This window comes from Neltuma alba, unplaced genomic scaffold (assembly GCF_004799145.2).
Source record: "Neltuma alba isolate B1F8T4 unplaced genomic scaffold, ASM479914v2 tig00011126_pilon, whole genome shotgun sequence".
Lineage (NCBI taxonomy): Eukaryota > Viridiplantae > Streptophyta > Magnoliopsida > Fabales > Fabaceae > Neltuma > Neltuma alba.
In genome coordinates this window covers 240,865-256,094 of record NW_021635862.1, presented here as the reverse complement: position 1 = coordinate 256,094, position 15,230 = coordinate 240,865, and the positions used below count along the sequence as shown (strand labels likewise).

Here is a 15,230-nt window from a genome sequence, read left to right as displayed (position 1 = left end):
AAAATACTAGACGCCCCGGTATAATTATCTCGTTTCATTAAACTCATATACTACCTCCGATCCTTAATATAAGAACTAATTGACTAATTTGAATAGATTAAGAAAATTTGTTAGGTTAGTTATTTATAATAATTAGATGTTGTCTTTTCTATAATATCCTCGCTAATCATACATATTAGCTGAAACTACCATTTGATGGAACTTTCAATATGTATAATTACTACAAGGACTATTTTTAAAAAAATAGATAAATATGAAAGACAAAATGGATTAGAGCTTTATATTTAGAACTAAATGAAAAGTCAAACTAGTTTTTATATTTAGAATGAGGTAATATTAATTAATTCCCAATTTCTAGTGATTCTCATATGCATGTCATTCTCCCTGCAAATATTGACGACAATGTATCTCGAACAACATTTACACCCGACGGTAAGGCAATTATTTACTCTTTTTGGGGAGCGTAAGATTCTTTCTATGAACCAGTGGGTGGATACATAACTTATTGAAGAAGTAACTTCCCATTATCATGGTACGACAGGAAAATCTATTAATAAACAATGCCATATTTAAAGAGAGTAGAAGAGAATTATATGCGCTAAGGTAAAAGAGAGACTAGAATGAGTACAAATCTGAAGTAAGAAATCAAATAAAGGCTAAAAAGGAAGAAAAATCAAAGTCAACAATCCAATCTATTCCCGATAGAGGAATATGTGCTGCAAGAAATCTTTTATAATGTATCCAATCCAAAGTTAGCTCTATATGCATATTAGCCAGGTAAAATAAATGCAATAGCTAAATGATGATTTACAATATTAGTGATCGTGTTATTGACGGAATCCAGCGAGGAAGTTCTAGAATGACAGTTCTTGTTCTTCTGGGGTATCAAAAGAAAGCATCACTACACCTATAGTAATAATACACTAAATACGCAACAAAGGTTGATGAAAAAATATAAATAATATAAGAGAAAAGATGTAAAATATGAAACATCCAGTACTCCCTTATGTTTTAAATGCAGTGATAAGATAATTAATTTGCAGATATTAGAAAAATTAATTAAGTTAGTTATTGCTAATAAATATGTGTTGGTAATTTTAAAATATCCTATTTTATGATTCGTACTGAAACTGCATTTTATGAAAATCTTTTTAATATATATGTAATCAGTAGGAATAGTTTGGACAGTATATTATGAATTTGAATTGAAAGACAAAGTTAGTTAAATTCTTATGTATAAAACCAAAATCAACTCTCTAATAAATTCTCACATTTAGAATGGGGCAGTATTAATAGGAAAACGGACGCTGTAAGATAAATGCATTGAGATCTAAATTACAAAGACCTATATATATGTGGAGTTGCATTGGAAAATTACCTATTATTGTAGGGATGAACAAGGCTGTCAAGCGCAAGACTAACAAGAGAAGCGGAACATCAAATCAAAGCATGAGAAAATGTTGTAAGATGCATGAGAATATTGCTTCAATGGCCCAGCACGGTCATTCATTGAATGAGCCTTAAGGCTGAAAATAAACTAGCATCTTCTTTCTTCCTAAGGCCTCGGGCTTGACTCTGTTTTGGGGCAACCCACACCACATTATTCCCTTTAATTAGCGTATGATGTGATGTTATTAGTTTTTTCTATAAGTGAGTTGGGTCCTGAAAGCTCACCTACCAAGAAATGTCTTCAGGTTCAAAAAATACTTACAAAAATATTTATTTCGGCGATGAGATTTGAACTTACGACCTTGTGAGTTATAAGCTAACTTCTTATCAGCTGTCATAACTTATTGGCCATGTTACTAGTTTTTGGTACATTAGATTAACTGATTTAGGTCATAGTGTTAGTGTATTTACTATTTGATCTCATGTGAAAAAAATAAAGAAAGAAGGCTTTATTTGGGCATACACGCATGAAATGGAAGGGCGAAAGAGTCGTGTGAATGAATCCTAAGATATGCTGGATGATTTATTTATGACAGATAGCATGGAATCGTAAAGGCGCAAGCCAGTTTGTGCTGATGCAACGTACCAGAGACGATTTGTAGTAATCTAATGATAATGCCCTTAGAATTATAATTTCTTAATTCTTAATCGGCAAGCAGCATATACTTTTGCCTTTGAGTTAGGCAAAGGGAGACAAGCAGAAAGCGGCAGCCTGTAATTTGTTTACGCAGTATCGTAGTGGAAAGTCTTACTCTTTCGAATAAGGAATAAGCAAAAAAGACACGTAATATCGAAAGGCAATTAAGTATTGCATATATGCATTGACGCATGTTTATCACCCCAGAAATGCAACTGGGACTATAAATAGGGAAGGCTTAGAAACTAGAAGCATATAATTAACAAGCACTAGCTAGTAGCTAGCGACACGCGAGAGAAGGAGGATACATATACATATATACGTATATATGGCGTTCATAGAACGTGGTGTGGCGAGCGATGGGAAGAGAGTGATGACTCTGGAGGAGTTCAAGCGGTGGCTCAAGAGATTTGATTCTAACGGCGACGGAAGAATCAGCCATTCTGAAGTGAAAGAAGCCGTGAGGCTCAGCGGTGGGCTTATTGCTTCCTGGAAGAGCAAAAGAGGCATCAAATCTGCAGATTCTAATCACAACGGCTTCATCGATGACAGCGAATTCAGAAATCTTGCCCACTTTGCTGACAAGTACTTGAACATCAGGATCACTAAGTTCTGAGTTATTTTTTTTCAATTTCTAATTCTTCGGGTCATCTGCCCCATTTCGGTCCTTCTCTGATGAGCAGCTTCATGCACAGAAACTGATTACGCAAGTTAAAAGCTTTCTATTTTTGTGGGTCAAACATGTCCAAGCGTACGTTTCATCACTGTTCAATCTTAATTACTATCTCTTATCCTTAATATAAGAGTTAATTTGACTTTTAATTTGGTCCTAAATATAAGATTCTAATCCATTTTGTATTTCATGTTTATCTATTTTTCCTAAAGTAATCTTGTAGTAATTGCACATGTTAAGAGTTCTATCAAATAGTAGTTCTAGTTAATACACATGATTAGTAAGGGTATTTTAGAGAAGACAACACCTATTTATTATAATAATTAACTTAATAAATTTTTTTAATTTATTTAAATTAGTTAACTAGTTCTTATATTAAGAACCAAAGATAGTATTCCTCCGGTCTTTATTATAAGACCCAATTTGACTTTTATTTGGTCCTAATTATAAGACCCAATTCATTTTTTCTCTTATATTTATGCATTTTTTTCCAAGATAATCCTTCTAATAATGATAGTTTTAGCCAATATACTTAATTAGCAAGGATATTTTAGGAATAACAACACTTATTTATTATAAATAACCAACTTAACTTACTTCCTTAATCTCCTCAAATAAGTCAATTGGGTCTTATAATTAGGACCGGAGGAGTAATTAAGAAGAGTTGGTTCTTCAATTTCCATTCCATCCCTGTTGGAGGTAAACTGGTCTCTTTGCCAGAGCGTGAAAGTAAATTGTTCAAATTATACATACACAAACAACAATAGCAAGCTTTCGCCGATAACTAGGTTGGCTTTGTGAATCATGATACTATATCAGACTCTATCAAACGACTAACCATATATTATTCATCATGAGATCTAGGAGTGATAATAGCCTCGAGTTGGCCTATGACGGGTTAAGATTAAGCAGTGCGGGTTGAAAAAAAAACTTGTGTAAAAACCAACTCTAACTCGTCATGATGGATTGACGGGTTGACCCATCAACCTGCTAACTATTATTTTCTTTTTTTTAAGTTATTTATTTTTAAAATATTTTTTCTTATACAATATAAAGAAAATATAATGAAATTTTTACTTTTTCTTCAAATATTTGATGGAAAATATCAAATAAATGATATTAGTATTTTTTAACCTTTTTAGATAAGATATAAAATATAATAATATAATTATAATAATTAATAAAATTTAAAAATAAAAAAAAAAAATAAATGCGTAGGCTAGCCAGTGGGTTGTGGGTTATGTGGTGCGGGTTAAAAGTTTCGTTTGCTGGCGAGTTAACTTTTAACCAACCTTAACTTGTCATTTTGGCTAGTTGGCGGGTTAGACCCTCGTGTAACCCATATTACCGGCTCTAATAAGATCTTCTTCTATTAATTAATTTTCTCAAATGTTCTCCTTCACTTCTCTTTGTATATTTTCATACGAATTAAAGATTTTTTTTGGGTCTTCTTTACACATATTTAAACTATAATTTAATCAATTTTCTACCAATCTCTTTTCAATAGGTGTTGTGCTATTTTTTCATATCCAAATTATTCAATCATATAATATGATTTATATGTTTTTATTTCTAGGTTTCCTAAGTTAGACATGAAAGGAAAAAAAGCAAGTCGATTTTGGAACCATTGTGAGAAAGATTCAGATAAGAAATTTTTCTTCGCCCACAATATGCATGAGTTCAAATACCTTGAAATTACCTAAAATCTGACTTGATAGGTATCTCTATTTTCAAATTGGAAAACCCACGGAAAACCTAGGCGGCTGGTTACTTGAATGCAGATGCAACATTGCAACTGAAATATTAACTGCAAATTGGGTCGATAAGATTGAGGGTGCATTTATTTCCCAACAATAATGAAAATTATGATATTTTATTATTAATGTATTATTTTTTGCACATATTATTAATGTATTGTTAATGATTTTTCATATCTATTTATCATAGTTTAATTAAAATTTGAGGATGAAAATATTAAATTGCGCAAACAAACCCTTTTAATTATCAATTTAAGGCGCGGTGAGAAGTCAATTCTAACACTTGGAATATATATGTTCTAAACAGTGGAGGGCTTCGTGTCTAATCAGCTCATATATTTTGAACATGATCAGTTATTGTTTTTTGATCAAACACGATCAACACTGGGGCAGCCAAACAGTAATACAATTCCACACGCTACTAAAGAATCCGAATCTTCTGGCCGTAATTATAGTCAATGCAAAAATCAACGGGCGCTATACCGCAATTGGTCTATCTTGGGGCCCTTGGTTTTGTGCCAAAACCTTATGCTTCTTATTAAAAAAAAAAAAAAAAGGCTATGCTTCTCGATCCTTTTTGGTTTTGCCCTATTCAAACCAAAGAACCGACATTTCCTGGCTCATTTATATTTTGCAGCCAAGACACAAATCCATTTCTTTGGGTAATGGAGGAATGAATCTCAACATACATACGTAGGTACGTATATACATGAAGACTTATGCTTAATTAAGGACCAAAATGTAAGTTTTTTAGTTTATAAAATAAGAATATTAAATTTATGAAATTATTTTGCCGGATCAACATCGATCCTTCTTTGAAAATAAAGAGATGTACAGTATAATGACTGAAATATCCATAAAATAAATTATTTATTATCTCATTTATTAGTCATCATATATAATAAAATTATTAATGGTTGTGCATAAATAATTTAATTACTAAAACAAAGGTGCGTTTCATAGTCTTATATAAAGAATTTTCAAAGTATATTAAATTACCTATGCATGAATATTCAATCTTCTTTATCTTAGTGTATATATTAAATTTCATATGCATAACTTCTTCTTTTTGGACCAAATATGCATAAGGCGGTTATGTCTCATGGGTATTTAATTTCAATCATTACATATATTTTTTTAATTCCAAAGATACTTGTCCTTTAGAATAATTTCAGAAACTTAAAGTCTTTAGTTTTATATATATATATATATATATATATATATATATAAACTTATCATTTTGGTCCTTAGGCATAATTGTCCCCATAAAACAAGATGCTATTTACAGTATTATATATTGGTATTTATTCAAGTTAGGTTCTCCAAAGCACGTGTTTAAAAAAAATAGAGATCATGCAAGGAATTTTAATTTCTTCATTGGTTTAGAGAACAATAATATTGGTAGTTGCTTTGCCGGTACTTACTCAAGTTATTTTGAATTCACACAATGTATATCAATTACAAAGTTAACCGCAGATAAATAATAAAACACATATAACATCTGAATTGATATTTATGCTGGACGATAGACATTAAACGTACATGTTGTTAAAAAAAAAAAATAGTTGGCAAAAAAGACATTAGACGTACATGTGCGCGCGCGCGCATAAAATGATTCATTCCCAACATATATATTATTGTATTGATGATAACTTGGAAAGTATAAGGAAACTAATTAAGGTTCTTTACACACTTAAGCTGCAAGGGGGACACGTCATGTGTAATGAATTTAGAAATTCAGAGACAGCTTGGATCTGTTCATCGTAGATACGATACCGACTGGAAGTATAAAGGGGATGGCCGAACTGTCCTAATACAACGGAACCTATTAAAGAGGCATGAATGTCCCAACAGATTACATTTCTTAATTTGCTAATGACATGTCCTTTTTCTTTAGTTTGCTACGTACAGAGGGATAAGATGGACGAGGCGGTGCAACTGCTAATATTATATAGCTAGGTAGTGTATATATATAGGAAACAGATAGAGTATATATATAGGATTCTTATTCTCCAATAGCGAAGGAGCAAATAAACTAAATATGATAACATGGAGTATTTTTATGTTATTGGCGCATGTTTGTCACACTAGAAATGGGTGCTATAAACAGGGAAGGCTTATAAGAGGCAAAATATATGTATAGCAGATCAGTAGGAACACATCAGAGGCGAATCAGAAGAGGAGCAATATAACAGAATGGCGTTCATAGAACGGAGCGTAATGACGAGCGATGGGAAGAGAGTGATGAGTCTGGAGGAGTTCAAGCGGTGGCTCAAGAGATTCGATTCTAACGGCGACGGCAGAATCAGCCATTCTGAACTGAGAGAGGCCGTGCGACTCTGCGATGGGATTTTCGCTTCCTGGAAGAGCAAAAGGGAGATCGAATCTGCAGACGCCAACCACGATGGCTTCATTGATGACAGCGAATTCAGAAATCTTGCCCACTTGGCTGACAAGTATTTAAACATCAGGATCAGTAGGTCCTGAAGTTTCTCACTTCTTTGTTTCTTGTCGTAATTCATTTGTTCTTCAGGACGCACTTCCGCAATTTTCAGCTGGCAATCGCATATATTTACTTCATGAAGCTGACCAAACTCCAAAGTGATATTTCGATCAATTCCATTTTTCCCGAGCCTATACGTACGTACTTGTTCAATCCGTCGCAAATTAAAGAATCTAGCAAGTGGAGTATACGGACTACAATACTAATTTAACTTAATAGGAAAAATGAAACGTGCAATCGGATAAAAGAAACCGAAGAAGAGACAAGCAGATGAAAATGTCTTACTAGGGACTACGAATGAGAAACGATGCTGCATTTTTAAAAATTTATCATGCCCAGGAATTTCCAGCGACCTCTTCCTCATTTATCTGTTAAGTGTGTGTTCACACAGACAAGTGATTGTGCTCACTTCACAGCATGAACAAGGGAAGAAGATGACTTTGAACCAGGAGGGGAGGAAAACTTATCCTGCTCTTTTACAAATTTCCATTAATCGCCTTTCGCGCTCCAATAAATCAATCCATCTGCTGCATGTTATGTACAGAACGAGAGTCTTGTGGCTACCCGACAGATCACCCTGAATTAGTCCCAGTAGTTTATAATGCTGGAGTACAAACGTGGATCTAAACAACATCTTCTGTTAAGGTTAGCCGAATTAGTATTAACAGCATCTCAAAGAACAAAACCAAGTTATATGAGAAAACTTTGAAGAGATTAGAAATTAATAAAGTTTCTGACTAGAGTGGACACGGCCAGTGCGAATGTTTAAGACGATGTGTTGTAAGATTTGTATATATCTGACAAATTGGAGTCGAAAATTCCTCCTAGTAAAGTTTTTGAAGACAAGGATAACTCAGGAGGTAATAAGGAGATGCATTCGCGGAAAAACGTAGCTGATCAGCCTTGTGCAGAGATGGGGATATAAATGGACATGGAAGGAACGCTTGTTAGAGGCTCACCGGACCAAGGGGAATGAATAATGATGCTTGATGATAAAGCACCGCGGCGTGAGCTCGTGACTAGTGAGGGGACGACTTGGCCAATTGGATCGGTGGATTTAATTGCGACTTGGGCTTTTATCATTGTAAGATCGCGGAACTGTGGACTATCCAGTTGGGCCTCCAGATATGTTGGCCCAAAATCATTAAGAAGACGCGAGTTTGTTGTGATGCAAATTGAACGCTACCAACAAGCGTTCAGATTAGCGAAAGAAATTAGACCTTGGTAATACAATGAACTAAGATTTAGATTTTTACCAAAAAAGATGCCTATATTTAACACCCAACAGTACCTTAAACAGAATTGCTTTTAATAGGAAGGTGCTTATGCATAGTTTGAAAAAAAACACTAAAGGCTGAAGCTTTGGATTGTAACATAAAAAAGGCCTGGCGCCTTGGAACTCATAGCTAGGGAAAATAAGTCATACCACTTGTGAGATTAGAGACTTGATGGTCCAAGAGTGGAATGCCCATATGACTGAATTTTCCAATAGATTTAAATAAATACGTGATTGAAGAATTTTTGTATATATTGTTTTTTTTTGTCATCTAAATTTGGTTCATCATCTTTTTATGGAAATATAATCCCATCTGATATTTTTATAAGGGTGCCGGCAACTCAATGAATTTCAGTTAATAGAGGCATCTGGATAATTAAAACAACTTTTGATATATGTGTGTGTGTGTGTGTGTAAATGCCGCCTAATACAGCTAAAACGTTTGGCCGAAAAAAATACAGCTAAAATGACTCCCGGCCATTTGGTTGGTGCACTGTCATTTAAAGTTTAAACCAATGAGTAGGGGTGTGCATGAGGCCCGCATGCCCAATAAGCCCATCCAAGCCCGCAAGAAAAGCGCCCAGCCCAGCCCAGTAAAAAGATGCCCAAGCAAAAATGGGCATCTTCGGGCTGGGCTGATTCACGGGCAGGGCAGGGCCGCGGGCAGGGTATGCTGCCCTGCCCATTTGGCCCTGCCCGAAAAAATATATAATTATATATATAAGATAATATTATTTTAAGCAATTATCTCTTTTGTTTTGGCCAAAAAAATTAGGTAAAATTAGAAAAAATGAAAGGAACATAAAATTATAATTATATAAAAGAGCTAAATATCAAAATATAAGATTCAATATGCTAAATTACTCCAAGTCAAATTTCTTTCTTTTTCTCTTACATCCAATTTTTTAAAACAAAAAAAAAAAGAAAAATAAAACCACCTTTCAAATTTTGTGCTTTCACATGATTATAAAAATCTGCCAACTATATGAATAAACTAAGGAATTGAACTACTGATTTAGCTTGATTATTAAATGTTCTAATTATTAAATTTTTTTTTTACCTCCCATAAGAAATTGAAAGTTGAAGAACAATACTACATAGGCCTTATATATATATGAGTGATAGACTCATTCGTGATAATTTTTTTCCTCTCACTTGTCTCAAAACACGATAATTGAATTTTTTTTCTACATATGATATAAGGCATGGTGTCATTACGCTGGGCAGAAAAGCCCGCCCTGCCCAGCCCGTCCTTGCCCTGCCCAAAATGGTTAGGGCTTCTACTGGGCAGGGCCGGGCAGCTGGCTGCAAAACGCAGCCCGCTCATCTTTCGGGCTGGGCATCGGGCAAGGGGTTTGCCCTGCCCAGCCCTACCCATGTGCAGCCCTACCAATGAGTATGTTCGAATTGCCAAAAATAAAAAATAAAAAAATCGCCTAATACAAAATATTATATGATATGAATTGAAATAAAGTCATAAAACTTTGTAGTCTCCAAACATAAAAGCAAATTAAAAATCAATTAAGAACAGTGACCAAGTTGAATATAATATATATATTGTGATTTTTTTTAAAATGGATTCCTTTGCTTTTATTTTTTTCCTAAATTCTCTTGTGCTTTAACTTTAAGAGTCAAATACCATAGTTTCCAGTAATATATTTTGCTAGCCTATACCTAAGCTTTGATGGGGCAAATAACAACAGACAAGTCACATGAGATGAGATGGAGAGCAAGTGGGTAAATAAATATGCTGAGGCCTCCACGTAAATACTTGAATATAAAAAATTTAATATATATATTATTTAAAGGAATGAATATTACAATATGCTCTTTTGGTTTTATTTATAGGGCAGAAAGAGAAGATATTTTTTGTTCATATTTATAGGGCAATGAAAGAAATTTTTTGTATGGATGTATAATTTTATCTTTTATTTATTATTGTGTAGATTTTATTTATATCAAGTATAGTATATATTAAATAGAAAAAAATTAAAAAATTATTGAATTTTAAATAAGAGTTAATGAAATTTAAGATTTTTTTTAATTTATATTAAATATATTAAAAATAATTTATAAATAAAACAAGAAAATTAATATTCAACGCTTGACCTTTCACACGCAAACTTTCATGTCACTGGGTAACGCAAGTCAGACAGTACCGTTCGGCTTGGACAAGACGTTGAAGGTCTGGGAAGGGGGATCTTCATTAGTTTGATTTTTTTTAAAAAAAACAAAGAACTAAAGTTACAAAATTTTAATTAAAAAAATTTTGCAAGATAAATAATAAGAAAAATAAATTAAAAGTTTTTTAATTTTACTTTTTCAAATTTTTAAGTCAAATTCATTAAAAAAATTTCTTCTCTTCATTTCTCTCGTTATAAAAGATTCTTGATAACCGATCTTAAAATGCTGTTTGGTTCAACTCTTAAATCCCATAAACGATAATGACCCTATATAAGAAGTTGGGTTCTAACATATTTTTGTATGTCAAAAAATGCATTAAATTAACATAAAATTTTAATTTTATTCTTATTAAAAGTTTTTCTCTTTCTATTTACATTTATAAATCTTTCTCGTTTTTCTTCCTTCTATTTCTGTTTTCAATAAAAACTAAATAAGAATAAAATTAAAAATAGGCATTAAATAAATAAAAATAAAATTAAAAAATAGGTATTAAATATATTATAAGTGACTAATATTTAGGTCTAAAACTTCTCTCACTTATATCTATAACCAGGGTGGTAATTCGTACAGCTCAGTGGAATGAAGACGAGAGACAAGAATCGCACCCCTACATGGATTGGGATTCTCCCGTCTAGGGCAATTGCGCCGCTTAGTGGTCCTCGAACGCATCTTTCTATATATCTCATTATTGTTATTATTATCTTTTTCATTAATTTATTCGTAAATAATCACTCCTATAATCTTTATGGCTTCCTCACTAACCCCTCCCTCTCCCCACTCCAGAAAATAGCACCCTGGCTGGGTCAACCCAGTAATTTCTGTGCTTGTTATTTACCCAGTTCTATTTTATATGTTTATGCAGCTATATATGTGCCCACATATATATCCATCACATCCAGTTTTGAGACCCACATGGTGCAGACCACGCCTTCTTTCTGTGCGCCCTACCATCTTTACAGGTTTCACGATTCAAAATGCTTCTACTTTCTCCTTCTCCTTTTCCAATGCATCTGACACCAGAGATTTCTTGACCTTTTTGTCTCTATTCTCTTTGTTTGGTATCAATCAGTGTATTGAGCTGCCATTATTTTGATCTCAACTGATGTAATCCACCCGAGCTTCGATGTGTTTAGGTTGGTATATGGTATACTGTGGATACATTGGATTGAGCTTCGATTTCCTTGCAATCTTAAAAAAGATGTGTGATCATTGATGAACAAGTTGGCGCTTCTTTGCGTGTATATCACTGACAGTTGTAGCCTTACCCATTTCTTAGAATTCTGACGTGATTGCGACAAGATAGAACCATTATTTGGCATGGAATCTGATATATATGGCCCAATTTGTCTCAGTTCGACTTGTGTTGGATGTAATTTTGAAAAAAATACACATGAAAAGGAAAAAGAAATTTAAGGTGAAAAAATAAGGAAGCATAAACTCTCGGACACTATGGGTCGTCTACAGTACAATGTCAGAATTAACATCGGCACTCACAGTTCAATAAACTCTGACATATATATGGTCGTTGTGTGTTTATTACCGGTATGTCAGAGAATCCATGTAGATAAGTACGGTAAAATAACAACAAAAAACACTACAGTAACTTGTACTGACAATGTGTCGTCTCCCAACCTAAATTCTTTTTCTTTCAAGTTATATAAAAACCGTTAGTGAGATGAATATTTCAAAATCTGTATGTACTATTGCTAGATACTGCTTCAACCCATTTTTCCCCCTTGTTTGAACTGAAGGTAATAAAATCCTCCGAGATAGAGAATTGAGATGATGTAACAATTACAGTGGTGCTTCCATGTTGGATCTGGATAGAAGTACATTATCATTTATGTATCTAAATATGCACAAAATATCAAATAAGGGAACAACATATAATTATTAATGAATAGGAAAAGCATATGCAAAAACTTTCCATTTGAATCTACCCTTGAATCAGCATTTGATTTTATCATCTTTCGCAATTGAGTTTTTGCAGTGGGCAATTGCAGCTTGAATGGCGGCCTGGAGGTCTTCCATGGTACTATCACTTGGAGGAGGGAATGTTGAGGTTGGAAGCAATAGGCCACTATTTGTAGGCGAAGTCCTCATTGAAGCCGGCGCTGAATACTCTCCTCTTCTTCCTTTGACCACATCTCGCTTCTTTATGGCACTTAGATTACCTGAATATGAACAAGATTGTCTAATTTTCTCTCTTCTCCCTCGGAAAATCACAAGTGGCTGCACCATTCTCAAGTATTTCTTCACAACATGGACCAAATCCAACCTCACCTTCCTCTTGTGCTTCTCTTTATCGTCTTTCTCTGTAACCTGAAACTCTTTACGCCCTCTTGTAAATCCGAAGATTGAGAAAGACTTGGCCTTGCTTGCTCCCTTTCTGGACCCACTATTCCTCCTGCTTTCTTGGCTGCTATTACTGCTACTATTACTACCGCTGTTGTTCTTGCTGATGTCGTCCATGGCGAAGTTGCTCTTATTACTGCTAGTGATGCTTCCATAGTCCCTAACAGGGAGGCTGATGCTGTCCATGGAAGTGGTGGAAGAGCGAGGAGAAACAGGGAGGTGAGAGAGAAGGTGAAGAGGAAGCAAGTGGCCATGGAAAAAGATGTCATCTGCAGGAGATAGATCAACAGCAAATGAAGGTGGAGGTTTGGATTTATCAGGGGTTGTGGCTGAGGAAGTGTTATGCAGAGAGATTGTGAAGGAGAAGTCATGAGCTGGGGAAGAGGATGTTGATGATGCTTGTGCTTGCTTTCCACTCTGGCCTTCTTTACTCTCTTCCTTTTCTAGCTTGGATCCTTCAGTTCTCTTTTCCACATCGTTTTCTTCAAACTTTTGTTGTTGATGCCTTTCCATCATTATAAGATTCTGCTCAAAGCTAACAAGATTGGAGATAATATATATGAAATTCTTGATCTGCAACTTTTCTCAGTGGTGAAGAGAGTGGGGGGTCTACAATCTTTTCATGCTCTATGAATTTCAACAAAGCTATGCCTGCCTGTGGGAGGGATAAAGGAATCCTGGAGCAGAGAGTGAGAGAGATGGAGAGAGAGTTTGTGAAATTAACTGTTCATATAATGAATTGAGGGAGATGATATTGATGGATTTCACTCGTGTGTTAAGAAAAGTTGGTGCTTTTGTGGGGCCATGGGAAAGCACAAGTGTCCAACAGCAATTTCGGTAGTGATATTGGAAATGAGGCCAGAAGGATCCAAATTTGGCCATTAAAGCAAAAATGGGATTGGCGTGGCTTGGCAAACTTGGCCTTTGCAGTGAGAAAGGTCCCCTCGGGGAAGAAATCGTCGTATGTACAAATACATAAAACCCCTCATATCAAAATGGAATCTTTTGAATCCATTGCTCAAGAAATTATCTGCTTCTTTCACTGTCACTGGTTCTTTCCTCTTCTGCCAAGAAAACACAATGTTACTATTTTATGGGGTTAATCTGATATGAAAAAGGTGATCTATTACAATACGTATGGGTAATAATATGTGGCCGATAGAGTAGTAAAATGAAAGCATGTTGACCCCCATTATTGATGAACACGAAAGCTCAAGGAAGCAGGAGGACTAATGTCTCATGTGAAGGTAGCCCCCTGCTATAGGGACACGACGATGGGGACGAAAACTGCATCAAATCAATTTAAATTTGAATCTCGTATATTTATAAACATTTATGCATATCATAAAGGATGAATTTTTACATACAATCATATTATAAATATAAAATTTAGAATCAAAACGTGTAGTGCAAGTCGAGAACGAACTACGAACTGACACGGAAAGAGAGAGGGGGGTAGAAAACAGAGAGGTAGGGGAGAGACCCACATACAAGTGCATGCAGTGGTCCACATGCAGCATAAAGGAATTTTGTACGCATGGTTCAGGTCAACATCTTAATCATGAAGGCATTATTTGGTTGGACTGTTTCATCAACCCCACTTTTCACCACTTAAAATCCCATATTTGAGAATTCCTTATTTTAATCAGTTTTTCAAGATAAAAGATGAAGAAAATTGCAGAATAGAAACAGACACTTGACATTTCATACAGCGATGCTTTTTTTTTTGGGGGGGGGGGGGTGGGGAAGCCCTATCTTCTCTGCATCTGATATGAGCCATTCGATTGAATATCCATCCTTTCTCTATCTAAAGTTCAAACTAATAGGCAGGGAGGTCGTAGGACTAAAAGCCAACAAGAAAACATTGTTACAGTCTGTGTTTCTGTGTTCCAATTCAAGCAGCCAGAGGGGGCAGTCACACCCAATTTAAATACCGAGACAGGAGTGAAATTGACTGTTAAGATTAGCTTCATTTAATTGTCTTATGATGAGGTAATCTGGTTGTGGTGGTAATTAATTCAGAGGGAAAGGCGTAAGAAAATTAAATGCGAGTCCAATGCATTTATATCCAGTGACTTGTAATCCGAAAGCAAGATGTACATAATGGCTATCGCCTCTGCTTGTCGTCCGTTGTTCAATTACCTGACAGCTATCTGGGACTCCAACTGCGAAACTTCAGCATTCCTTTGACAGCAAGATGGAGAAGAAAAGAAAAAACAAACAGAGCAAACATATTTTGATTAGCATGTCATTTGGATGCCGCCAAACACGACACTAGCATACTCCTCTGGTCCTATTTATAGGGCAGAAAGAGAAGTTTTTTTTGGTCCTATTTATAAGTCATTTCATTAACTTTTCAGTGTCAATGTACTATTTTGTCCTTCATTTATTATAGT

General features: G+C 34.8%; 3 protein-coding genes across 3 annotated transcripts in view; 2 read left to right on the top strand and 1 right to left on the bottom strand.

Moving 5' to 3' along the window:
- Positions 1–2,361: 2,361 nt before the first annotated feature.
- LOC114761548 (polcalcin Phl p 7-like) lies at positions 2,362–2,914 on the top strand. Its single transcript, XM_028950942.1, has one exon. It carries the CDS (start codon positions 2,415–2,417, stop codon positions 2,700–2,702), a length of 288 nt encoding a protein of 95 aa, XP_028806775.1. The 5' UTR covers positions 2,362–2,414; the 3' UTR covers positions 2,703–2,914.
- Positions 2,915–12,215: 9,301 nt separating this feature from the next.
- On the bottom strand, positions 12,216–13,631 carry LOC114761558 (BRI1 kinase inhibitor 1). The gene has a single exon (XM_028950954.1). The coding sequence runs from the start codon at positions 13,348–13,350 to the stop codon at positions 12,427–12,429; it is 924 nt and encodes a 307-aa protein (XP_028806787.1). The 5' UTR covers positions 13,351–13,631; the 3' UTR covers positions 12,216–12,426.
- LOC114761561 (uncharacterized) overlaps positions 13,421–15,230 on the top strand; it is a 30,392-nt gene continuing 28,582 nt past the window's right edge. Inside the window, exon 1 of the mRNA XM_028950960.1 lies at positions 13,421–13,425. The gene's annotated coding sequence lies outside the window, so the exon portion shown is untranslated. The remainder of the gene's footprint in view (positions 13,426–15,230) is intronic.